This window comes from Echinops telfairi, unplaced genomic scaffold (assembly GCF_000313985.2).
Source record: "Echinops telfairi isolate 266 unplaced genomic scaffold, ASM31398v2 ScPeMD7_22;HRSCAF=79, whole genome shotgun sequence".
NCBI lineage: Eukaryota > Metazoa > Chordata > Mammalia > Afrosoricida > Tenrecidae > Echinops > Echinops telfairi.
This window is the reverse complement of record NW_022103919.1, coordinates 9951533-9979139: the sequence shown is the minus strand read 5'-3', so window position 1 is coordinate 9979139 and position 27607 is coordinate 9951533. Positions and strand designations below refer to the sequence as shown.

General features: G+C 41.1%; 1 protein-coding gene across 1 annotated transcript in view; it reads right to left on the bottom strand.

Moving 5' to 3' along the window:
* SMC5 (structural maintenance of chromosomes 5) overlaps nucleotides 1-27607 on the bottom strand; it is a 91397-nt gene that overhangs the window by 25483 nt on the left and 38307 nt on the right. Inside the window, exons 10-17 of the mRNA XM_004713826.4 lie at nucleotides 26344-26498; nucleotides 17646-17759; nucleotides 12842-12936; nucleotides 11093-11225; nucleotides 9542-9715; nucleotides 9269-9438; nucleotides 5342-5465; nucleotides 4321-4443 (exon numbers count right to left, since the gene is read on the bottom strand). Coding sequence (XP_004713883.1) covers nucleotides 4321-4443; nucleotides 5342-5465; nucleotides 9269-9438; nucleotides 9542-9715; nucleotides 11093-11225; nucleotides 12842-12936; nucleotides 17646-17759; nucleotides 26344-26498 — 1088 coding nt within the window. The remainder of the gene's footprint in view (nucleotides 1-4320; nucleotides 4444-5341; nucleotides 5466-9268; nucleotides 9439-9541; nucleotides 9716-11092; nucleotides 11226-12841; nucleotides 12937-17645; nucleotides 17760-26343; nucleotides 26499-27607) is intronic.

Here is a 27607-nt window from a genome sequence, read left to right as displayed (position 1 = left end):
TTGTTTTGTCTGCTATTTCCCACTCAGGATAATTACTCTGAGATTCATTCATGTTGTTGCATGTATCAGCAGCAATTCATTTTTATGCCTGAGTAGTATTCCATTGCTTCGATAAACTACAAGTTATTTACCCATCCAGCTCTTAACAGATACTTAGAGTGGATGTTTGTTTCCGGATTTTCAGTTATTACAAAGAAAGCTGCCACACATAGGGACATAGATATTTTTCCATTTCTCTTGGGTGAACACTAGGAGAGGGATGGCTGGATCGTACAGCAGGTCCAGGTTTAGCCCTTAGGACACAGTCACGTTTTTCTCTCAAAAAAGTGACTGCACACTTTAAATTCCACCAGCAGTGCATGACAGTGGCAGTGGTTCCACATCACCTGCACTTTGTTATGATTAGTCTTTTTAGATCGCACCCACCACAGTGGGTCTCATTATGGTTTAATTTGTGGTATCTCATTATGGTTTTAATTTTCATTTCCCTACTGACTAATAAAAAGAACCCCAATGGCACAGTCTGGTAAGAGTTGGACTGCTAACTGCAAGGTCGGTGGTTCAAGTCCACCAGTCATTCAGCAGGAGAAAGATGAGGCTAACTGCTCCCATAAAGAGCTATAGCCTTGGAGATCCTACAGAAGGGCGCTGTGAGCTGGACCAAACCCCATGGCATTGGATTTGTACTGACTGATAAAGACACCTCATGTCTTAAGTAGCTGTCACAAGGTCTGATACGGTGGAGCATTCTTCCATGTGCTTTGAGAAAAATTCTCACAACTGTTCCAATAGACTCTATCATAGTAAATGGTGCAGAAACTGAAGTTGTCACAATCAATGCCATGGAACTAGAAGGCAAGAAACCAAACACTGCATCAGGAAAATCTGCTGCGAAAGCTTTCTTCAAGGCATTAAAAAAGCCAAGACATCACTTTGACGTCCCCGGTGTACCTGATCTAAACCAGCCTTTTCTGTTTCCGCAAGTGCATGTGAGAGCCGGACAAGAGACATACACAGAGGAAGTGGTGGTGTTGGCTCAGAACACTGCACTACAGAGAACCACGCAATTAGTCTTAGAAGAAATTCAATGAGAACGTTCCTAAGAAGTGAAGATGGTGACACGTCGTTAAAGTACGCTTCATTAGGAAAAGACTAATGGCTAGAAAAGGCTGTCCTGTTCGGCAGAGGGTCAGGAACTGAGGAAGCAGGACAGACTGACCAAATGTGAACTTGCTAACATTCTTTAAAAGATGTTTACTTATCATCTCGAGAGATTCTGGTTCTATAGTTTTCTTCTCTTGTAATGTCTTCATCTGGTGACGCCAGAGATGTGGTTATACCTCTACAAAGGCAGGATAGCCCCTACACAAAAGTACGAGCTAGTCCCAAGTGTCAATCATGTTGAGGCAGAGAAAGCCTGTTCTAGGAGGGGGCTGAATCAGACTGAAATATAATTTTATGGTAAAACTAACTGACAGGTGGGGTTGGTAAGCATCGATCAGGACGTGATTCACAGGCTCAGGCGCAGTTGTCAAGTGGCGCTACTCTGAAGCGATCAGGCTTTCTTCCTTCGTTAGCATCCCAGCATCTTTGTCCACCCGGCAAAGGCAGCAGCCATCCTAGATTGTTGATCTTTTCTTAAAATAACGAGTTGGTGACCCTGACATCTTTCAATTAACACACACACACAACCTACCATCATCAAACCATGGATTTAGACTTTTTAGGAAGGTGTGTTCCAGTCCATCTTTGGTCAGTAGGAGTTTCTTCAGGTTGGCTCCTACGCCCCAAAGAGCCAAAATTCAACCTTGAGTAAAACTCTGAATTCAGAGAACATCTCAATCGATTCGGTACATCGGACACTCTTGAAAGAAGACCGGAAGAGTTGTAGGATGATGTCAACAGCATTATGCATGAAGAAAGCAAAAGGTCACTAAAAAGAAAGGAAATAAAAGACTAAAGTGGATGTCGGAAGAAACACTGAAAGAATTTATGGGAAGATATTGAACAATGCAGAAAGCATCACAAGAAGATGGGAAAAATACACAGAGTCACTGTACCAAAAAGAACTGGTCAATGTTCAACCATTTCAAGAGGAAGCATATTATTAAGAATTGGTGGCATTGAAACAAGAGGAAGTCCAAGCGACACAGAAGACATCAGTAAAATGAAATATCCAGAAACGGACAGAAATACCAATGGAAATGTTTCAGAAACGGAGGCAGTGCTAGAAGCACTTACCTGTCTATACCAAGAAATCTGACAGGCAGTCCTACAGAACACAGAAATTACAGACCACCACCACTAACCCCAGCAGCCCTGGTGGCGAAGTAGTTACACATTGGGCTCGTAACCACAAGGTCTGCAGTTTGAAACCACCAGAGAGGAAGATGAGGTTTTCTCCGCTGGGAAAGAGACAGTCTCGGAAACCCACAGGAGCAATTCTACCCTGTGCTATGGGGTCACTATGAATTCAAATACACTGAACAGCAGTGAGTTTGGTCACCAATCACATGCAAGTACAATTTTGCTGAACATAATTTAAAAAATGCTTACAGCAGTACAGTGACAAGAAACTGCTGGAAATTCAAGCTGGATTCAGCTGAGAACTTGGAATGAAGGATCTCATTGTTTCCATCTCAGACAGCTCTCGGGTGAAAGTAGAGAACACCAGAACGATGTAGCGCTAACGAATGATGAGTAACACTGTGAAGGACAGAATTTCAGAAGACTTCATTCTGCAGACAAGAGGTAGTCTAGAAAAGACCATCATGCTTGGTAAAGCAGAGGGTCAGGGAAAAGAGGAAGGCCGTCAAGGGCAGAGATTCACACAGCGGCGCCAACACTAACCACTGTGAGGCCGGCACAGGACTGGGCAGAAGCTGGAACCAACGTGATGGGCCTAACAACCGACCAAGCCACCACGCGCCTGTTCTTGCCACACTTGCCGACCGTGCATCCCGGGCTTGCTGCTGCCGCGGGTGTGGCTTTCTCTAACGACTTGTATTTTGGAGTTCACAAGGATATACTGCAACTCAACGTTTCTGTTTGCGTTTTGTTCAAGTCTTTTAAGCCTCTACTTTTTCGATCCCTTTTTAAAAATGGTGGTATAGGTAACAAACATTTGCCACTCAACACGTATCATGTCATTCACTCATCGCCAGTAACTGAAACTGTTTTGATGTACATGCTAGCCAGGGTTTGAATGTGGCAGCAGCAACTAGATCATTCTCGTTACTCTCCTATTTGGGGGAAAGGATTTAGGGAAATTAAAGAGCAGGGACGCTGTCAGGTTCTTTTAAGTTTTAAGTTCATTTAGTACATCACATTTCCCCTTATAGACTTCAATGTTTACCACCACTTCACATTTATAGAAGAAAAAAACAAGCTAAACAGATTTTAAACATGTTTAGAACCATGTGCAATTTGCTTTTTGGGGTATAAAACTGTAATTAAAGCTACGAGTTGCTATTTGGCAATAGGACTAGTTTATATGGGTTAAGGAAGCAGACAAGTGATTGGCTTTCAGTAGCTGTATTGGATACCGATTTCTCCCTTTTTGTTATTAAAAGCACCCCCATTAGACAGCATGCTGGACAGGGTTCTCTGGAGAGATAAAACCAGATTGCCAATAATCTTATATATTTGTTTATAAAGATAGTTAGCTATATAACACAAGAAATGAACTGTTAAATTATATACAGATAGAAAGATATATAATACAAGAAATGAACAGTTAAATTATAAAGCAGTACAAATGGCTTAGTGCACCTCACTCCCGTGAGAGAGTAGTGAGACACTAGCAGTCCTTCAAGTCTGAGAGCTAGGCTATCTCAGCACAGCAGCCAACTGCAAGCCAGGTCACCAACTGTCAGCCAGGTCACCAACCGTTAGTCCCCAGCTCCAGAGATGTCTTAAAGGGACCTCAAGCTACAGAGACACAGTCCACAGGCTAGGCGTCCCACAAGGTAGTGTAGCCTGTAAATTGAGGCACAGAACAAGGAAGGCAGCCGCACACTGGTCCGATAATCAAAGAGCGAGAGACAAGAAAGGCGAGGCTCACCGAGCCATTTATCTCTCCGCCCTTCAGTTAATCCCACTTGTGTTTATCGGCCAGGCTGGCACAATAAACTATCTCAGACAGCATTAAAACTATCTCAGACAGCATGAAATACACAGTACAAGATGGCTCAAGTATTGTTTCCTCATCAGCAAGATACATTAAATTTGCATACTAAATCACCCAAAACAACAAATTACATATTTTAAGCATCTTTGCATAATATGCTCCTTCAAACTGGTTTAAGGTTAGAATCTCACCTCTGTGATACGCAATTGTGAAGACGTTGCCATATAATCTGATTCTAATTTGTTCTTCTCCGAGATGGCTGTGGTATTTTGCAGAATTAAGTCTACCTTTTGCATATGCAAAGAAGCACAAATCTAGGAATAAAAGTTCCAAGAGTTCAGTTTTTCTGCCACTGATGCTTTAGAAGAGAGAACAACGATGTTTTTACCAGACTTATGAGCCATGAAACAAATATCATTCTTCTAAGGTTCTGGATGACATTTTTCAATAGTTCTTTTAGTGAACTCTTTTTCTACAAGAGAGTTTTCAAAAGCGTTTAGCAGTGTATGCGGTCATCTTTAACTATTTAGCTTAATGTATACTTTTCACCTATTCATTAACCCATAGCAGGTGATTTCAAATAATAAAGCAAGCTGAAACTGTTGATAAACATCTCTTCTTCTATAAGTAAACTGTCAAACATCTTGAGACCCTCACTAACCAAGCTCTCTGCGGTAGTGACATAACTTCATGTCAACTTGAAGATATAAATGTGTAGGGACAATAAATGCAGACTTCTCACACAAAGTAGATGTGTAGGGCGGGGTCTAGCGTGTCAATCAGGTCACAGCTGATGGTGCCTCCTGGTGGGCGTGTCCTCAACGAGGGTCCTGAGAACCTCCCCCACTCTCTCTGCCTTCACCCGCCTGCTAGCCAGTCTCTCGGAGAGCTGCCAGATCCACCGCCATTGGAGCCATGGGATTTTGCCCCCACTGGCTGGTGATGTTCCTGCACCTGGCATCACTGCACTGCGGCTTCCTGAGTCTGAAGAGGGACTTATGGACTAGTATTGGACATATGACTCGATTTGGACTGGGCTGGGATGTTTTCTTCATATATAATGACCTCTTGATATAAAGGTCTTATACACATATATGAGGGTCTCTGGATTTGTCTCTAATATACCCAGCCTAACACACACTCTAAAGATTTTACTATCTTGTCTAGTTTACTTTCTATTAAACAAATAAATAAATATTTTAAGTACCGTACCTTTATTAAGTTTGTCAATTCAGTAACAACTTTTGCTTTCTGGACATTTATTTCCTTGATTTTGGCACTTGCTTTCCGTTCTTCCTCTTCAAGGTTGCAAGTATCCTGTTCCATCAGTCTTAAACTAGACAAAAAACAAGATGATTTAGAAATCATAGTTAAACACAAAGACTGGACAAAATCCTTTGGCTACTTTCAGTTTTATGGACCCTTTAGCAATACTTCTCAGATGTACAAATGTTAGCTCCCACATTAAATAATCATTTTATGCAACCTGTCAACATAAAAAGTATTTGTTGGACTATACTACGTGCTCAGCACAGTCTTGGTCATGCCACTACTAACGGTGTAGGGACCTGGAATCAGAAAAATGGCCTTGAGTTCCCTCTGTGCAGTAACAAGCATTCATTATAAGTCCAACTCTGTCTTACTCGTGAGAGCTTCCCCCTCATCTAGGAACTGATTCCAACAGGCTTCCCTCTCGGGGCTCTGGTGCAGACTCAAAAAGACAGTCCATGTAACACACTTTGGACAGTGCCTGGACCATAACTAATTAATAACCATTAGCTATTACTGTGGTTATTGATATTATTAGAAAACACATTCATTGAACTAAAGTAGCTTAGCTGGGGAGATCTGATTAATAGTTAAGGAAACAAAATAAAATGATAGTACAATTCTACAAGTTAATATGAAGTGGCAGATGTGTCTAACACTACAGGCCTTGCTCGTTCTACTGCACGAGGGTAATGTCAGGGGGAAGCAAGCGCACAGGAGGGGGGTGAGGGGGGGAGCAGTAACAAACCAGGAGGCAGAAGTCCAGTGACGTTATGTAGAGAGAGCGACTTGCCTGGAACAAGGAAGAAAGGGTGAAGGAAGAGCGTAAAGAAAGAAGCTGGAATGGGCAGAGGAAGACAAGACTGAAGACCTTGAAAGTCACTCTAAGGAAGAGCAGTGTCTTACTCAATTTCAGGTACTGACAATATTCTTTAATGGAGAATGAATCAGAAAAGAACATAAACTTAGCCACAGTGTTGTGGATGAGGAGACTCGGAGGTCACCCCTGTATACAATTCATTATACAAAATGAATTAACTGCAGGGGCTGGGAATGGACGTAAAGGTTACTTCATGGCAAGAATCAAAGATACTTTATATACCAATGAGTAGAGGGGATGAAGAAAATGAAAACTAAAATAGCTGAATGGCTCCAAGAATATACAAAGTCAAGTCAAAAGGGATTGCTACAAAGTCACAGAAACCGCTATTAAACAGAAATATCAAAATGTGAAGATACTGTTTCTTTTCATATCCTCCGACTATGTCTGTACACTTCTGAAGGTGGGTTTCTACCTCTCCCTGAAGAATTCTGCTCCTTTCAATTTAGACCACATCACAATGGCAATTGGGGCATTCTTGGGAACTCACATCATGTTCCATTTTAATGTTCTTGGAGTTCCAGAAGCGAGTTGGAAAGGGCAAGATCAAGGGTCAGGTTTCGTAGGGAGTTTCAGAGCGTGCTACCCCTGAAAGAGCAGGTGCGCATTGCTGCGATAGGAAATGTTCTTCAGCACCACTTTCCTAGCCTTTGGCTTCACCAGCGCAATTTTCCAGTTTCTTTAAAGTTCTTTGTAAATAGCTCCTCTATCCTTTCAGGATGTCTATGAAGATTATCTCTTTGGAGTTCCCAAAATCAATCACTATCACTATACACTCCTGAGTTAAAAACTCTTCCTTGAAGTCCCCTGGCCCAGAAAAAGGCCTTGGAAGCCACTGTTTGACTTAGATCTTGCTCTCTGGACGATAGTGGTAAACCCAGGGCTCAGTTTGGGTTATGATTTAATCCATAAAATCTTCATAAGCTCAGATCTTGCTTAAAATATTGCTGAAAAAAATCAGTTCTTAGAGTTAGGTGATTTTTGCGCAACCCTTTTGGGCCAAAAGCTTGTGGAGGTCAAGATGTTTACTTAAGATTGAAAATGCCAAACCTCGTAAAATGCCACCTTCAGTATCTAACCCATTAATGAGAACTCTATGGCTTCTACCAACTTCTGGACTTCACCCAGTTTCTTGAGTCTATGTCTCTCTTGGCTCATCGCCACCCTGAAGGACAGTTAGGGAAGCTCCAGGGGATTTCCTAGGGTGGTTAACAGCCTGGTCATTCCCCCGAGGAGCAATCACCGACCTTGTGGCTGGCAATCCAATGCCTACCCTACAGAGCTACCAGCAATCCTGCTGATGATATGGCAGAGATGGGCTTAGCATGTTTTATTTGGAACTAAAAATGCCCTTGCATGAATGATTTGGAACCCTGGTCGCAATATGTTCTGAATTACCCTCATGTAATAAAACAAAAAGGGCGGCCAGAGAAATGGATCATTCTTAGACATAATCACCTCCAGGGACAACCTGATCAGTTAGCAGAATACAGTTCAGAAAGTCTATGTTTTACATCCTAATACAGTGACTAACATCTGGAGGTTTTAATGTGAGCAGCCATCTAAGATACAACTATTGGTAGCTACTTGCCTGGAGCAAAAGCAAAAGAAAGAAACTCGAGGCTTAGAAAAGTCTATAGAACTCCCTGTCCACAAGAATCAGTTCTTTAAAGGCCCTTCTTAAAGAGACTGGCTATCAATATATGTGTAGTCTGAAGTGCGCCAGCAGTGAAAAGGTGTGTGTGACTTAAGTAACAAGGTGAAACTCACTGCATCGAGCTGAGTCAGGTCCCAAAGCTGTTCGGCTTTACGTGGAGACGCAGCCTCATGTTCCTGAGAAGCAGCTGACCTCAGGGCTCAACGCCACACTTGCAGTCATTTCCCTCTGATCAGTGCGGCATGGTGTAACAGAATCACTTATGGTCAAAGGTCTATTTACAGCGTAATGGATCTTCATGCACGAATACACAAGTTCCTGATAATGGTTTTAGACTTCACGTGGTAATTAACCTGGAAGGTCTCCTACGCTGTCAAATTTTGATGTAGGATGAAAGAATACCCCACTGATCTGACAGGCGATTAAAGCACCTCTCCTTTCTTCAACTCCATGTTCACGTAAGATCAGATTTTCTTTGCATACTTCAACCAAAGCAACATCTCACAACAGACTAACGGCCAAAGCAGAGATAAGAATCTAGCCATCGCAGGAGGGAGGGGAAGAATGAGGACCTAATGCTGGGGGCTTAAGTGGAGAGGAAATGTTTTGAGGATGATGAGGGCAATGAATGTACAAATGTGCTTTACACAATTGATGTGTGTATGGATTGTGATAAGAGTTGTATGAGCCCCTAATAAAATGATTAAAAAAAAAATCTAGCCATCTTCCTTTAAACCAGATATTAATAAAATTTGCAGAAATAGATAATAATGCTATTCTTATAGTAAATTTATTTGTTTTAGAGATATTTTTATTTAAAAACAGTTGACACATATTGGGTTTATTATTTTAAATACTTTTAACATGTTTCTATTTTAAATGGGGTAAATATCGACAGAACCCATATAAGCAGTATGTCAAGGGTCCTCAATTTTTAACCATGTAATTAGGTTTTTAAAAAGCCCAACTCACTGCCATTGAGACAATTCCAACTCGTAGTAACCCACAGGACAGGGCAAAACTGCCCCTGTGGGGCCCGAGACTCTGAGAGTAGAAAACCTAGTCTTTCTCGCTTGGAATGGCTGGTGGTTTTGAACTGCTGACCAATGCAAAACCCTCTATGCCACTAGGGCTTCTCCAATTGGGTCTTGGGACCATAATAACGGAAAAGCTTAAAGACATAGACCCTTTACCTGGGGACTGATTTTTCTAAGTGGCAGGAATAAAGCTTTAGAGCAATTAGTATAAAAGAGTAGAAGCTGCGTTGCTCTTCCAGGGCTAAGCATCACCCCCATCAAACTCCGTGCGCTCCCGCAAACACGCAGCGGCGTACCTTCCCAGCTTGGAACTAATCTTTTGTTCCAGTTGTCTTTTCTTTGTTTTCCTTTCAAGAAGCTCCTTCTTCTTTTGTCTAAGCTCATTGTCCCTGTGTTCTAGCTGCTTGTTGGTCTCACGTAAGGCCATCAATCCGGAGTCCACGGCGTGTACTTTCCTGTGAATTTCCTACGGAAGATTCAAATTGTTAACTTCTGTTACAGGGGGCTGGTTGACAATATTATAAATCCAGTTCATATTACTTTCTAAGCCTCAAATTAGAAGAACCAACCTTCAGCTGTTCTTCCAGCTGCCTTCTTTGCTCTAAATCCACGGTCACAGTGAGGAACTGGGCTACTTTCAGGGAGGTGTTACAAGAGATCACTTTGTTGGAGTACACGGAGGTTTTCACCACATACCTTTCTTCTGCCGTGTAAATTTGTTTTAATCGGGTTTCTTTGATGACCTACAATGTACAATGCACATTAGTGCACATCCCAAGACAATTATGATTATGTTTTAATGAATGAATTAAAAAAACAGATGGGGTAAATTATAGAAAATAAAAATATTAGTTATATTTGATTTCTTTTTTAAAAACCTACCCCCTACACTCTAGCATAGCAGCAGATCACATCACTTCAGGTTATTATTTTGGAAAACAACACCAAGTAGGAGAGAATAAGGACATGTGCAGAGCAATGAGAAAGTCCAACGGCTGTACTTTCCTTTTGTTTAAATAAGGCCTCCTGGGAGCTACAGTGCGCAGTGGTTGTAACTGCACTATCCCATGGGAGTCATTGAGGCTCTCTCCCTCAGTTATACTGTTCAAAGACACACAGCCATATACTTAGCTCCAGTATATTTGAGAGAATACTTAACAAAAAACCTGCATTTTTATAGGACCTCAAATAATTTCAAACTTTTCCTTGAGCTCTTCATTCTCTCAGCAATATATATATCAGGAGTTTTAAAAGCCTAAACAATATTCTAAACACAACATTACGCAAAGTTTTCTATATTGATAAAGAACAGTAGGCTGGGATTCAGGCTTTTCTGATGGCTACATTTTCATAATCAGTACTTTTCTGGCTCATTTCCTTCCTGAGGTTTATAGTAAAGAGATGAAACATATTTAAATCCAGTTAACAGGGCATCAGGCGGCATCCAGAAACCCTGAACACGGAATAAGGAGAAGGCCTGGATGAGGTATACGGGACAGCTGTAGAGGAAATCTTCAAGGGGCGGGCTCTACCTAGCAGTTCTAGATCCAGATCTACAGTAAATTTAGGAAGATAATTTAGAATATCAGAACGTAAAAACACGAAACCACTAATAGAAGGCATGAATACAAGTTTCATCAGTTACAACGTCCAGTGTTGTTGTTGGGGCTCGAACCTCAGGCAATTAATCTGAAGCTCCGTTGTTGGAGGCGCCCTTGAGTGGGTTCCGACCCACAGCGGCCCTGGCACAAGAGAAGGGAACGCTGCCTGGGGCTGTGCCGTCCTCACCCCTGTTCCTAGGCTCCCCCTGCTCCTCGCTGAAGCCACTGTGTCACCCAGTGTGTAGGGGCTACCTCTTTTTTGCTGCCCCTCTGCTTTACCATGCATGACGTCCTTCTCCAAGAAGAACTTACAGTACTGCCTCTAGTTAGTCACATTACTATTAACATAAAATATTAGCCCAAAGTCACTGCTTTTGCCATTAAAAACATAAAAGATAATTCGTACATACGTAAAAACAAAATAATACACTTATTTAAATTTCAGACAGTTTTGCTTAATTTTAAGCCAAGAAGTTTTAGTGAAATTATGTTTTTGGTAAAAACACAATAGTATCTTACCCGTTCAATTTTTTCTCTGGTCCTGTCAGTTCCAACAGGAACTTCATGAATATTATACTGGCAACAAAGGTAACTCATCACAGGATCAGGTGCATCAAATAACTCTCGCAAATAAGAGAAAAATCCATATTGTCTGAGAGAAAGAAGTACTTATTACAATCTCCTTAAAATATATTGTTTAGTGGATGAAGGGAGACATCGGACAGTGCAAGATAAGGCAAAATAATAATTTATAAATTATCAAGGGTTCATGAGGAAGGAGGGAGTGGGGAGGGAGGGGCAAAAATGAGGAGCTGATGCTAGGGGCTTAAGTGGAGAGCAAATGTTTTGAGAATGATGAAGGCAATGAATGCACAAATGTGCTTTACACAATTGATGTATGTATGGATTGTGATAAGAGTTGTATGAGCCCCTAATAAAATGATTTTTAAAATATATATATTGTTTAAAAATCTAATCATTGGCAAGTGGCCAATAAATAAAAATATATATACTGCTTGATAATATAGGAAGTTTTAATTTCTTTTAAAAAATCACTTACTATTGATTACTTTCTTTTAAGAACACTTCATGATTTTTATGAGTTAAAAACTAGTAATTTTTTTTTTTTTTTTGTGGGAGAGGCGGGGGGGAGGGAGTTCTTCTACTACTTTTATTCTTAGAAAACCATTTATAGCAGTGTTTCCCAAAATGGGCAATGCTTCCCCCTGGGCGGTACTGGAATAATCTAGGGCAGCGGTTCTCAACTTTTGGGTTGTGACCCCTTTGAGGGTCAAACAACCCTTTCACAGGGGTCACCTAAGACCATCAGAAAACATCTTTCCAATGGTCTCATGAACCGAGACACCGCTCCTTGATCCATCTCCAGGAGGGTCTGCCCACATGCAGATACGCCCACATGAGTACTCCCGGCATGAAGACTGTTACCCATGCTACACCATGCTTCAAGACAAAATTTCATTGATTTGTCATTAGAAATAAATCTTTCACAATATATAACAACATTGTTTTTGTGATTCATCACTGTGCTTTAATTACGTTCAATTTGTAACAATGAAAATACATCCTGCATATCAGATATTTACATGACGATTTGTAACAGTAGCAAAATGACAGTCAAGAAGTAGCAACGGAAATAATTTTATGGCTGGGGGTCACCACCACACGAGGAACTGTATGAAAGGGTCGCGGCGTTAGAAAGGTAGAGAACCACTGCTCTGGGGCACAGCAAACGCAGTTACCTATACTTCATCCTGGATCATGAGCTACAGTACAAGTTTCAACTGCCAGGGGGCGCTGAGTAATTTTTCTCTGAAATGGGGGCAGCAGGCCAAATATGTTTTAGGAACTATGATGTAGAGCCATTTTACAATCGCAAACTGATATTTAGCCCTTCTGGGAGTCATTTTTACACTAGGAAGCCATGGTTACCATTTTACTTTCCTAATAACTAATCAATTGTTTTAGCGTCTCTTGTCAAACAGCTCTACTGATGTGAAACATGACCTCTGCTACATACTGCACATATCATAAGCTGTCCCTGGGCCTAGAGCGTCACCTAATTTAGAGTGAAGTACAAACCCCAGGAGGGGACACAAGAGCCTTTAACAAACACATATATGTGAAAAAGAGATAATAAGAAAAAAAAATTAAATCAACAATTAGTCAATATTGCAAGCAACAGGGTATTTCTAATAAACATTTCTTTTTGTTTTGTTTTGTTTTTCTAATAAACTTTTCAAGACTCACCTTAGTTCGTTCAGAGACCTTGAAGGTGCTTTCTCTGCATATGAACTATTGGGAGCAATAACAGCATTGACTCTTAATTTTTTATTGTCACGAACCTAAAGAGAAGGGGAAATCTTATTTTAACTATCGTACGCTTTCAATTTAATTGTGTTTAAAGTTACACAATTCCACTAACATTCAAAGATGACAATAAATCTGAATGCTGATGGGATATTTAATGGGACTTAGGACTATTTCTTTATGATTATGATATTGTAAATAGTGGCTTTAGAGATTCCAATTCTTTTAGAGATACAGACTGAAATAGTCTCAGACAAAATACTATGTCTAGGATTTGTTTCAAAATAATACAGATGAGGAGTAATTCTGCTTCCACTAGTACTATATTATCGTGTCTTGATCTACCATTGTGGCAAATAGTGATTATGGACACTGGGCAAAAAAAAAAAAAAAAAAGGATTGGAAGGCATCGGAGAGGGACCCGAGACCGAAGCTACAGAAAAGCTAACATGGAGAGAGGACGGGAACCACAGGTGTGATGCTCTTATGTATGTGGTTACCACCTTGAAGAAAGTCCCTCTCTGGAGGAATTAATGCAGACAATGGCTGACTTCCCGACGAAAGCAGTCATACACATAATGAGTCTGGGGTACCCACAATGTCTGCAACATGTTAAGGAAGACTTCAGGTGGGAGCTACAGAATGAGCAGCTCCCGAATCTGCATACAAACTCCTACACAAATTCTTGGTGGCCTGAGTTATTTCTGCTTTTGACTCGGTGAATTCAGCAACAAATGAAAGGCAATAACGAAGTGAGTGCAGATCTTAATGAGGGCAGTGTCCACTGCAGGGGTGGCTGATTTGACAAAGAGCACAGATTTACCAATCCAAGGACTCAATGAATTCCAAGTAGGATAAATTACCCCTAGAGAGTCACACCAAGACATAATCACACTTAAAAGCCACAGGGAAAGAGGAAACCCTGAACGTGGGGAGAGAGAAAACAGCCACAATAAAGGATCCCAGTAAGAAGAAGTGCTGCTATCAGCCTCAGGAAGGCAGCGGAATAACATTTACAGTTGAAAGAAACAAACGTCGGGCATCCAACCAAGAACACCACACAGAGAAAGAGATGATGTGCAAACAAAGTGTGAAATGTACAGACAGTGGAGCATTACTCAGCCTTAAAAAAAATAAATTTGATACTTGAAATGACATGGATGTAACATGACACGGAATGAAGCAAGTTAAAAGAATAAACACTGTATGAATTTGGTTATATGAAACATAAGTGACACATGAAGAGCAAAGTTTATTAGTGGTTTCCAGAGATAGGTAGGGGGATAATTGGGGAGTCACTGCTGAAGAGGTACTGAGTTGAGACTGATGAAAAATATTTGGAAATGCACAGTGGTGACATTTGCACAATTTAGTGAACCTAATTCGTACCACTGAATTATACACATAAAAATGGTCTAAAAGAGCAAATGTCTTGTCATACATGTTTTACCACAATACTTTTTTTAAATGGGCATGACTTAAATGCTTGCAAAGGACGAAAAGATATGAATGGATAATAAACACATAGAAGTGTTCAATTAGTCATTATAGAAACAAAAATTAAAATAAAGAAATATTGCAGCACACCTACTAGAACGGCTCAAATGAAGGGCTTATCAGTACACATGGGCTAGAATGTGAGTGCTGAATTGTGACAACGTTGGAGAGCGCAAAAGGACAGACTCATTTGTACAAAGATTGGGAGGGAATGAAAACCAGCAAAGTAATTAAGGGGCGGGGGGAACTGACTGGGAAGGGGCATGAGGAAATTCTTCAGGGTCATGAAAATGTTCTACGTATTGACAGACGCGTGAGGTTGTCAAAGCCCACCAGGCGCTTTAACCCTGTGAAGACACCCCATGAGCTCAAGTGTTATCGTTGTATTTCACAGGGGCTTGGGGTACATCCCTTCTGAAAGCCCGTCAGCACGTTCTAAGTTTGTGCACGTGAGTAAGTAGATGATAGGACGGCCTTGTTTCTAATGCTGAAGAGAGAGCTACAAATATTCACAGGAGACAAGATGTTCAGTGTCAGCTTCTACTGGGAACGATCTGTGTGAACATGCGCACCAGGCGCTCGCTCTTTCTCGGCTACAGAAATACAGGTTCCGGTGTTCCTCTGAGGACTCTGAAGCACTGCGATGCGCCAACAACAGTGGAGCTGGATCTCGGTTTCTCAAAGCATCGCGGCTTCCTTGGGGAAAGGCTGCTGTAATGCTGAGACAGGAGAAACCTCTCGCTGTGACGAAAAGGAAGTGCTCAAAATATGACAGCAACTCACGGAAAGGGCACAAAGGAAGGCAGAGCAAGATGGTGAAGTGGATGGAGGTTCCCATTCACTCCCCCAGCAATGAACCCACTGAACAACAAAGGAACACAAGCACAGACAACTCTCAGAACTTTGGATGGCAGCCGAGGACCTGGAGAGTCAGGGTGAGTCCAGAAGCCACGGTGGAGGAGCAGGGATGGTAAATATGTTGGGAGAACATACCTGGTACCATCTGAATGGCTAGCTATCACAGCCATTTTGGGATAGGATGGGGCACACCGGAAAGGAGCTAATCTAAGGTCACTATAACCCAGGATTTTTAAAGCCAATGCAAAGTGGCTAGGGGAGTTCAAGGACGAAGTCAATGGTAGGAGTGAAGGGAGACTGTGGTGTGGGACACCATGAAGATGAATCTCACTGAGGTCCAAGAGCAGTGGGCACTAGGACCATGAGAAACAGGAAGGACTGGTGGGGAAAACATAGGGGAAACAGTCTACAACAGAACACCATGGGAAAGCTTGGGCATGGGTGCCCATGAGTTAGAGCCACAGAGGATTGTCTACCTCCGTAACAGGAACACTGCATCCCACCACATACATACATCAACACCTGTGTGCAGCTAAGCCCTCTTCCATGCATGTACACTGAATACAAAAGAGCAAGCATCCACCATTCCTGAATGAGTAGTGAGCCAAACCCCAGGATAAGAGTGTCCTCTAATGGTCCCCAGGAGGAGCCGTCAAGCCTACATTGCCGACTCAGGGCTGACTCGTCACGGCCCGTGCTTCTGCTCCACGGGTTTCAGGAGCGATGCGTCTCTGTGAAGGCAAATCGCTGTATCTTTGCTCCACTGAGAAGCTTGATGGATGTGGGCCTTGATCTCTCAATAGGCAACCAAACACCTGGCTCCTATCACCAGCGCGCGTCCACTCGGAAAAATTTCCCACAAAAACAAGAATACAAAATCAAAAGGGAAAAAAAGGACAAAATGGCGCAAGTTCAACAACAATGAGTAAAACACACAAAATCACTAAAAAACAAGGGTCAGTCACAAGCAAAATATAAAGAAGAAATTTCTTCTGTGGAAATCAGAAGAATGAAAAAAACTTAATTTCAGACTACCACGGTAAATATGTTTAAAGAAGGAAAAAAGTAGACTGAAAACATAAAAGTGGATGTTAGGAAACAAAAAGAGGAACAAAATGAGAGTCTGAATGTCAAACAAGTGACCAAATTTAGCAAATCTCAGTAGAAAAACAAGAAAAACAGAAACAAGCCCAAAAGGAAATATGGGATTTGATTCAGAATTCTTAAATTAAAATTATTAGAATCCCAGAGCACCATGACAATAATAAAGCCATAAAAAATTTTTCCTAGAGATAATCTTTCCGGTATTCTACTTTCCAAACTCAAGGGCTCATCTTCTCCTTCTGGTAGGGTATCAGACAGTGCTCTGCGGCTGTCCAAAAGGTTTCCCTTGTCCTTTTTTTCTCTCAAGTATATCACCAGGACCTTCCCTCCCAGTCTGTTTAAGCCTGGAAACTCCTGAAACCAGTCCAGCATAGGTAATCCTGATGGTATGAGGAGCTGACAAACAAGTGGTGATTTCACAGTTTGGTGGGCTCGAAGCCTGAAATCAAGGCATCGCATGAAGGAAAGATGGTTGTGCTAGGGGAAATCCTTCTCAATTTCTCTAGTCGTCTTCTTGGAGTTCCTCTCGGCGCTGCTTCTCGGAGCGGGTATACTGCCCGGGCCCACACACCAGGAGAGGGGATGTAGTACTGGAATGGTGGGGTGGGAGGTGTGTGTGTAAAAGCTGATAACACTACTTATCCTAGATTATCGGCTATAGTACAAAAATTAACTATGTCATTAATCTGCATAGAAACTAGTGGAAAAAGAATTTGCCATGCAAATTTTCAATGAAAAGCCAAACATCATATTCGAGGGGGAAAAAGGGACACATGTGGGAGATCCATGGGCCAAATATGGAGCAATTTGAATATTAAAATGAAGGATGATAGTAACGGATTATAAAACATCAAATTAAATTACGTCTACACTGATAAAATGAATGTGGGACACTTATTTATAGTGGAATCTGCTAGGTTGGTGAGTTAACTTTTCCCATTTAGTTGATGGAAACTGCTAGATTTTTCCAATATAAAGAACCATCGATATTGCTATATCGCAACACATGCACCTCTAAAAATCACTACGTGGTGCAAAATCATATAATAAAAGCCAATAGAAAAGAGAGCACTTGAGAACAATACTCAAAGATATCCTCAGTGAGCTATCTTTTCCTCTGACCAAGCAAACTCACTTCTCAATAATGATATAAAGAGAATAAACAAAACTGAGTGATTCTGATGAGCTCATTGCTGTAATTTTTATCTCACATTTTGCTCTAGTGAAGTTACAACTTTAAGCGCCGAAAGAAAAGCACCCGAGAGTATCGTTGCTCAGCACTTGCCTCTCTCATGAAAACCTCCATATCTTCTTGGCTTTCAAAGACAAAAGCTCTCAAGTCATTTGCTGAAATATGATTTTCAATGTATTTGGCATTTCTATTATCTTTCATATTGATCTAAAGAAAGAGAAAGTTAGTTGGTTTTCATAAAGCTCCAAACAGATTAAAGCATTTATGACATTAAATTTATCATTTGAGGAAATGAGTAAAAAAGCATGCAAGGCTATCTAAGGGTTAACATTTTAAAACAGCTATTTATTCTGTACATTTACCAAGAAACAACCAAGACAAAAGCCGAGATTCGAAAGCATCTGATTTGCACGGGCACAGTTCTCCTCACACACAGGAAGTCACCATGAGTCGAAATCAACTGTCTATAGCAACTGGATGGGTGCCCTGAGTACAACAGGCAGCTACTGCTTGGCTACAAACCAAATTCACCCGAGGTGCCGCAGAGGACAGGCCAGGTGACGCATGTCTGGGGAAAAAATTAGCAGGGAAGGGAGAAGCACAACTCAACCCAACACGGACTGGTGCCACTGTTGTCTTTTGTTTCTGGACTAGCTCATTTATTCCCAAATGTGTCTATTTGCTTTCTTAATAGTAAAGATGTCATACATGGAAGGAACCAACAGTCACAAAACCACAAAGAACTAAATATACTTTATAAATCTAATGGAGGGGAAAAAAAACAATACAAATAATGCTTAATTGTAATTAATAGTACTATTAAATGAAACCTTAATTTGCTAACACCAAAGCATAGTTATTGACTTAAGAAGTATTGACTGATTAGGCAATTCTGTGCGTGAAGTTTAATGCTGTAAAATACTGAAACCAGGGGGGAAAATGTCTTAAAAAGAGGGCTATCTATTCTTTCTTACAAATGCAGAACAGGATAAAGCTCCAAAACACAGGCTATATAACCAGTGTGCTCACCTACAGAATTTTAGAGTATGCCACTTTTCACCCCAAAATGTATTGCCATTGAGTTAGTCCTGACTCTTCGTGAGCCTGTGTGGGGTTTCTGAGGCAGCAAATCCTTATGGGAGAAGAGAGCTTTATTTTTCTTCTACAGAGTGGCTGGTGGGTTTGAACCGCCACCTTCTGATTAGCAGTCCAACACCCACCAGTGCCATGATGGATTCATATGACCTCCAGCAGAGAGTATTCCGTTTTCTTGAAAAATCAAAGGTTTAAGAAACAGGTGGCATTTATGTACTACACAAGGGGGTAAACTTTTTTTCATTCTCCATGAACCTTTTGAAGCCCCGCCCTCTCAGGAAGCACAGCCGTCAAGAGCGAGCACTCATCATTGTTGGCCAGTACGTAAACACCTGGGCTTTAATAAATTCGTTTGTAAATAGTTATGATAGAGTCGTATTTATTCTCAAAGTATATAAAATGTGGATGAAAAGAGGCAATGTTGGTCAACACCACTTTTTATTTTGTATTAATCCTTGTAGGAAAATGGAAACAGACACATAAATAAAAAAATTAAAACCACATAAAATACCAGCAGAGACCTATGAACATGTGTATTATCTCACAGTATTTAGGGGGCTGGGGACCAGAGGGTTTTGAATTATTTTAATGAAGAAAAAAAAGGGGAAACCTGCTCTTTTGAGTCAATTCTGACTCATAATAACCAAATCTGGCAGAATAGAACTATTTTGGGGGGGGGTTCCCAAGATTGTGAATCTTTACAGGAGCAAATGATACAAATGAAAAAAATTTCTAAGTGGCTGTTTGATGCAAGTTTCTTATAGTAAAGTTAAAGTGAACCAAAAGTGGCAATGAGAAGTTACTTTTTAAAATGACTATGAATATGCCAGTGTAGGACTTAGCTTTACTGTCTCCAAGTGTGTATTTATCAGCGGTAACCTGCCCATCCAGAATTCCAGGGCCCCTCACCTTTTGTGAAATGGCTACATGATCATCTGATTCTTTGTTGACGTTCACAGGCTCATTTAGAAAATGAGTCTCAGGGAAGCCGCACCGTGGGAGTCATTTTGTCAACGGTCAGTTTGTGCATTTCCAGCAGTGACGGACGCATCCTTTCCCCCTCCTCACTCACTGCATTGACCAGTCATCACAAAAGTAGCTATTTAAAGCCTGGAGGACCATGTAACCAGCGCATCCCTTCAGCAGTTTCTTAGCATACACTCTTCTCTTCAAGAAATCCAGGAAGCAAATGCTTGGCAAAGTTCAAAGCCCCATCTTCCCAGTGCAGGCGGTAAGACACAGAAAGGCTTGGGAAGTGAAGCATCCGAGGGATCTGCTGGCTAATGTACTCCGTTCCAGTTTATGTCGCAGATACTGAAAAGCCCGTGGAGAGAAGCAGAGCATTGTCAGAGCAAGCGCCCGAAGAGAGCGCCTCTGGTGGGAAGGAACTCGAGGGTGACCGAGGAGGAGCTGCCTCCTCAAAGCAGAGGCGGCCAGTGACATGGGTGGAATGAGCAGGCAGGAAACAAAGCCTTCAGGATCCTCATTTGTTGATGGGGCAAACTTCAAAATGAGAAGAAACAGCTGCAAACATCAGTTCATAATAGGAACTTGGAATAGAAGTATAAATCTAGGAAAATTAGAAATTTCCAACACAGAACTGGAACGGGTACAGATCAATATTCTGGGTGTTAGTGAGGCGAGATGGCCTGGGATTGGCCATTCTGATTCACAAAGTCACATGGTTTACTCTGACAGGCGCAAGAGGAAAGGCAACCATTTCTTGTCAAACGGGCTATTTCAGATCTACCTTGAAGTACAATGCTGTCCGGGATAGGATAATGGCTAGCTACAGGCACGGAAATCCAGTCAATGCTACTACTATTCAAATTTGTATACTGACTACCACAGCTGGCAAAGCAGATGTTGAAGCATTCTACCAACACGTTCAGTCTGACACTGACCACACATACCATCAAGTGCTTTGATAACTTTTAGTGATGAGATGGCAAAAGTTGGAAACATCAAAGAACGGGAGTTGACGAATATGGCCTTGGTGATAGAAATGAAGTTGGAGATCACCAGACAGAATTTTGCAAGATCAGCTGATACCAAGAGCTCAAGTAAAGAAAATGTTTTGAAAATGATGATGGCAACAAATGTACAAACATGCTTGACACAATTACGTATGTATCAATTGTGAAAAGAGCTGTATGAGCCCCCAATAAAATGGTTTTTAAAAAATAAAGGGAAAAAATAATTTTGCAAGATCAAAGACTTCTTCACTGCAAATACTTTAAAAAATACTTTTATTGGAGGCTCTTACATCTTTTACCACACTCCATACATTCCTCCAGTGTCAAGCACATTTGCACATATGCCGCCATCATCATTTGCTAAGCATTCTCTTCTCACTTGAGCCTGATAATCAGCTCATTTCTTCCCCCTCCCTCATGAACCTTTGATAAGTTATTCATTATTATTTCCTTATCTTACATTGTCCCCCGTCGCCCCTCACCCACTTTCCCATTATTCGTCCCCCTAAGAGGGGGTTCTAGGTTGATCCTTGTGATCGATTCCCTTTCTCCCCCCACCTTCCCCATATCTCTACTCTCATTGTTGGCCGAGGGATTTAGCTATCCTGGATTCCCTGTGTTTGGGGCTCATATCTGTAGCAGTGTGCATGTCTGGTCTAATCTAATTTGTAAGGTAGAATTGAGGTCATGATAGTTGGGGGAAGGAAGCACCAAAGAACTAGAAGAAAGCTGTGTTTTATCGGTGCTAGACCGCACCCTGACTGGCTCATCTCTTCCCTGTGACCCTTCTGTGAGGGGATACAGATGGGCATTGGGTCTCTACTCCATGCCCCACCACCCTCCATTCACCTTGGGTATGGTTTTGTTCTGAGTCTTAGATGCCTGATACCCAATCCCACTGACACCTCATGATCACACAGGCTGGTGTGCTTCTTCAATGGGGCTTGGTTGCTTCTGAGCTAGATGTCCGCTTGTTTATCAAACAGACCTTGAACTATTTATAGGCTTTTCCATTTTTGTCAGTGGCTTTCTTTTTGTTATTGTTATTTTGTTGTTGTTTTTTCGGTTTTGACTTCCTTTGTTGTCTGATTTGGCTTTGCCTGGTTTTTGCACTTATTAAAGTATCTGCATGTCTATCTAGATAAGATAGGCAGGAAAAATAATTCGGAGACGGAAAGAACAGGACCAATGGTTCTGGGGGGATATGGGGAAAAGGAAGAGAGGTGAAGGGGTAGGGAGGGGAAGAAACCAACCCAAGGGCAAAGGAACAAGGGAACTAAAATCAATGGAAGGAAGGTTGTAGGATGCCTACTAGGGCTTAATCAAGGGCAATGTAGCAGCAAAGAATTACTAAACCCAAATGAAGGCCGAACATGATGGTGGGACAAGAGGAAAGTAAAAGGAAATAGAGGAAAGCACCAGGAGGCAAAGGGCATTTATAGAGTCCTAAATACAGGCATATATATATATATGAATAAAAAATGAGAGGGCACTAGAACTATGTACTCATATCTATATGTTAAGAATTAAGGTTGCAGATGGACATTGGGCCCCCACTCAAGTACTCCCTTAACACAAGAACACTTTGTTCTAACAATCTGGCATTCTGTGTGCTCACCTTCCTGACATGATCACTGAAGACAAAATGGGTGCGTAAGCAAATGTGGTGAAGAAAGCTGATGGTGCTGGCTATCAAAAGTTACAACGTCTGGGGTCTTAGAGGCAAATACTTTTTTAACAACACAAAGGGCAACTATATACATGGATTTCTCCAAATGGAATACAAAGAAATCAAAGAGATACCATCTGTGGGAAGAAACCCTGGAAACGCTTATTAACAGTGATAAAACCAGGCTCAGTGGCCAACTGTAGAACAAACCATCAACTGTTCCTATGTAAGTTCACACTGAAGCTGAAGTAAACTAAAGCAAGTCCACAAGAGCCCAAATATGACAGTGAGTATATCCCACCTGAATTTCAAGAACAGATCTGGCACTATGAACACCGACGACAGCAGACCTGATAAGCTGGGGGCAGACAGAAGAACATTCAACAAGAAAGCAAAAAGGTCATTAAAGAGACAGAAAAGATCAAAGTAGATGTCAGAAGGGATTCTGAAGCGTGTTCTTAATCATCGAGTAGCTAAGGCAAATGGAAGAAATGACGAAGTCAAAGAGCTGAACAGAAAACTTCAAAGGGCACCTCGAGCGAACAAAGTAAAACGTGGTAACGAAATGTGCCGAGGCCCGCAGTCAGAAAACCAGAAAGGAAGAACGCACACAGCATATCTGAAACTGAAAGAACTCAAGAAATAATTCAAGCCTCGAGTTGCAATATTAAAGACCAAATGCATAAAACTGACTTGAACGGTTAAAACTGTGTCAGTCGATCCCCCTTCTGCTGCATGTTGGATCTGATCTGGTTTTCAACATTTTCTGTAGTTTTGCTTGTTCACATTAGGGTGTATTTCAGAGGTGTCATGCCATTGGAGGTCACCCTCATGAAGTTGTGTTATGTTTTTCTTGTGGTTTGGTATATGATGAACCTACAGGGACAGCAAGTAGATTAAGGGTTTAGGGTGTGTGTGTGTGTGTGTGTGTGTGTGTGTGTTGAAGGGGGTGGGGAGAAAAAGGGAGACAATGTCACGGAGTCCAGGAAAAAAAAAGACCCGATTGTGGTAGCAATTGTCCAATTCTGCTCGACATGACTGGAAATAAAAAAAGAGAAACACTCTAGCATCAAAGTATTGAACGACACAGGCAGAATCAAAGGAAGATGGAAAGACTACAGAGTCACTGTACCGAAAAGAAGTAGTCTACATCCAACTGTTTCAAGAGATAGCATGGGATTAACAACCAATGGTACTTTAGAAAGAAATTTAAGCTACCCTGAAAAGCATTAGCCAAAACCAAGGATCCAGGAATTGACGGAATACATTAGGGATGTGTCAACAGGCTGATGAAGCACTGGAAGCACTCGCTTGTCTATGCCAGAAGACTTGGAACACAGCTACCTGGCCAACTGAGTAGAAGAGATCCAGATTTGTAACGATTCCACTGCGGCCCAACAAAACACTCAAATTATAGAACAGTATCATTAAGTAAAATTTTGCTGAAGATCATCCAACAACGGTTGCAGCGTATACTGCTGACAGGGAGCTAGCTGCCAGGGTTCAGGCTGGATTCAGAAAATGATGTGGAACAAAAGATATCACTGCTGATGTCAGGTGGATCTTGGCTCAAAGCAGGGAAGACCTGAAAGACATTTACTTGGGTTTTATTGAGAGTCCAAGGCATTTGACTGTGTGGATCATAATAAACTATGGATAACTTTGAAACAAATGGGAGTTCAAGAACACTTCATTGTGCTCACGAGGTGCTTGTACATGGATTTAGTTTTACGAATAGAACATGGGCAGACTGCATGGTTTAAACTCAAGAAAGGTGTGTGTCAGGGGTGCGTTCTCTCATCATTCTTATTCAATCTGTATGCTGAGCAAATCATCAGAGAAGCTGGTTTATATGAAGAACATGGCATCAAGATTGGAGGAAGTCTTATTAACAAACTGCAGTATATAAACGACACAAGCTTACTTGCTGAAAGTGAGGAGGACGTGAAGCCCTTGCTGATTCTAATCAAATGTGAAGAGAACCAGAGTCCTCACAACGAGGGCAATTGGCAATATCATGTTAAGTGGAGAAAAGATTAAAGTTGGCAGAGATTTTGTCTGGCTTGGAAACACAATCAGTGCTAATAAAAGCACCAATGAAGACCTCAAACAAAGCACTGCATTAAGTCAATTTACTGCACAAGACTTCTTTAAAGTATTGAAAAACAAGGATGTTACTTAGAGGACTAAGGTGTGCCTGACCCAAGCCATGATTTTGTTCAAGGACATTGAATAAGTAAGCGCCAAGAAGAATAGATGTATTATGAATTGACTGAATTATGGTGCTGGCAGAGAACACAGAAAGTACCATGGACTGCCAAAAGAACAAATCTGTCTCAGTAAAAGTACAGCCAGAATGCTCCTTAGAAACAAGGATGGTGAGTCTTTGTCTCATCGACTTTGGACATTATCAAGAGAGGTCAGACCCGGCAAAGAGCATCAAGCTTGGTAATAGATGGGCAGTGAAATAAAAGAAGGTCCTTGACAAGACGGACGGACGGACACAGTGGCTGCCACAATGGGCTCAAACATTAAGAGCAATTCTGAGAATGGCGCAGGAGCAGGTAGTTCTGTTGTGTTGTGCACCATGTTGCTCTAGGTTGGTTGTTTCCGTTGTTATCACAAGAATGATAGATTGTTTATGGGTTAAGACTGCTTTTCAAGAAGCCACTGAAGAGTTAGGGGTGTGTGTGTGTGTGTGTGTGTGTGTGTGTGTGTGTGACAGTTAAAGGGGAGTTTACAAAAGGTGAGGCTAGGAAAGGTAAAATAGAAGAATATATTGTCACATCAGATATTCAAGAGTAATTAAAAATGTAAAAACATGCAAACGTGTGGAGCAAGAAATTCCATCTTTCCATTTTCCCACAAAAACATCAAGAAACCAGAAAGTGTCACAACAACTTTATGTATTAATTCTGCTTATATATACATTGCAACAACACTCGAAAGGTACAATTACTTCCATAGAGTATAACATGAACATGTGAGACACAACATAGAATTTTTCATGAAGGCTGCAGGAAGTGTTTCATTTAAAATCCAGAGTGGGGGGCTTCAAGAAGTTCTTGGAAAACTTCAATTATCTTCTAACTCCGTTTTCTCACAATCTTTTTGAAACTGCTTACATAAGTAATTCTCTAATTAAGGAAAAGAAATATCTGGCAAAAATCATCCTTATAACACTTTTCAATAAATGTAAAGCTTGCATTATGTATACCTACACCTACACATAGATGTGGCTTTGCAACACCTGCACCTACTGTAACCTTACAAAGGGAAGTAGCTTTTTTTGTTTTGCTTTTCATACTTTTAAGTGGCAATAATTATTACTTTAAATGTTTAATATGGAACTCTTCCTAGGAAACTCATGGCCAGTTTATGAAATCATTTATTACCTAAAGATGAAAAACTATACAACTATGTGACGTGCATGCTGTCAAGAGGGAACCAGCATCTTGAGAACGCCCCATTTGGGCAGCAGGTGACTCTCCTGTCTACTCCCATCAAGTGCTCCTTGTCAACATAATGCATTTACAGTAGTTCTTTACCCCTTCAAAGAACAGCAATGTCCCAAAGGATCCAAATCACAATGCTAATTTTGTACATGGTTCTTCATAAATTGCTAGTTTTAGACTTCTTTTTATAAGCTGAACCTTTCACATCTTTTAAAAGATGTTTTGCGATTGTTACTACGTCAGCCATCAGAGGCACGTAAAAAAAGTCCATGTATGGATTTAGCAGCACACCAGATACTCCAAATGTGATAAGGGAAAGACCAGGGAGTTAATAACCTTTTGAAATCAAACTCACTACTGCAGAGTTGATTCCAACTCATAGTACAACTGTCCCCTGGGTGTCCAGGGCCGTGACCTTGAAAGAAGTAGACTGCCACATTCTTTCCCAGCAGAGCAGCTACTGGTTCGAACTGCCAACCTTTCAATTAGCACCACCAGGGACACTAGGGAGTTATCAGGACTAATACATCATTATAACAAAACTCAAAACAATCATAAAACCAACCAATGCTACCAAGATGAGCAAACTTCCTTACCATGAGCATCATAGGCTCACAGACTCTTTGCTTAAATTTATCTCTGTTGCTTCGTAGCCATAAAACAGCCTCATACGTGTCACGGTATCTCTGTCGCAGTTTATCTTCTTTTTGATTCATAAGATTGTCAAAACGAACCATATGTTCATGCACACCTACAGTTGGGAAATAGAACAAAGCACTGCTTTTTGAAAACCTTAGTGAATTAGTCGATTAAAACTACAGAACAATACTCTAGATCTGAAGAGTAAAACGATCGCTCAGCAAGTACCCAGGCTCAATCACTGAGCGGAAAAAGATCCAACTTAAACGAATCACGTTAAAGTCGTCAAATACATAGAGTATAAAAAAATCCTTAAATTAGTCACTTACAAATCTATTCTAGATTTCCAATCTGAACACAACAATCAGCTTTCAAAATTCTGATCATTACTTTCAACCTACAACAAAATGAAGACTAACAGGATAATGCAATAAAAACTACCTCCAGGGATGCAAAGCCTCTGCGATGAATTCCCAAACAACCCTTCACGGGATTTTACCTGAAGATATAATCTCGTACGAGAGGAAAGAATGTAAAACACGGACCATGGAACTAGGTATTACTACACAGGCCACACGATGGGCCTGGAGAGGAAATCCAGACAGCAACCATGCAGGAGGCCAGGAGAAGGACGAGGGTGGAGGGCACACGCCAGAATGCCAGGGAATGTCTGACTAGATCAACGGTTTATTTCCAATGTAAGAAAATGCTAAAGAAGACGGTGTAAAAATAAAGAGGTCAATTAAAACCTTACAAAGTTGTCAATGAAAGGGAAAAAATCCTAACGCACTACCAAGTATGCCATGAGGATACTTCATTGTTGCAATAACAGAAGCAATACTTAGGACTTCTGGATTTTAAAACGAACCCATAAACATAGCACATACAATTTAATTGACTTTTAAGTTAATTTAAAACAAACAGGTTTGCAACTTCAAAAACTATAAAGTGGAAGTAGAGAATTTAGAATATGAGAAGGAAAATGAAAAGGGAAGATCAAATGCCAGTATTTTGAGATTACAAAGGTGCCATCAAGTGATCCTAAGCAGTGTTTAACACCCAAGAGTCTATGACTTGTAACAAATCAGTCTCAGTATTCATCATTATTAATACAATTATCCCACTTGAGGGATTAAAATATACAGGAGACATGTTATAAGTAGAAAAGTCCACATCTAGGGTTAGCTAGATATTAAAATGCAATGTCTAAAATTGATAAAC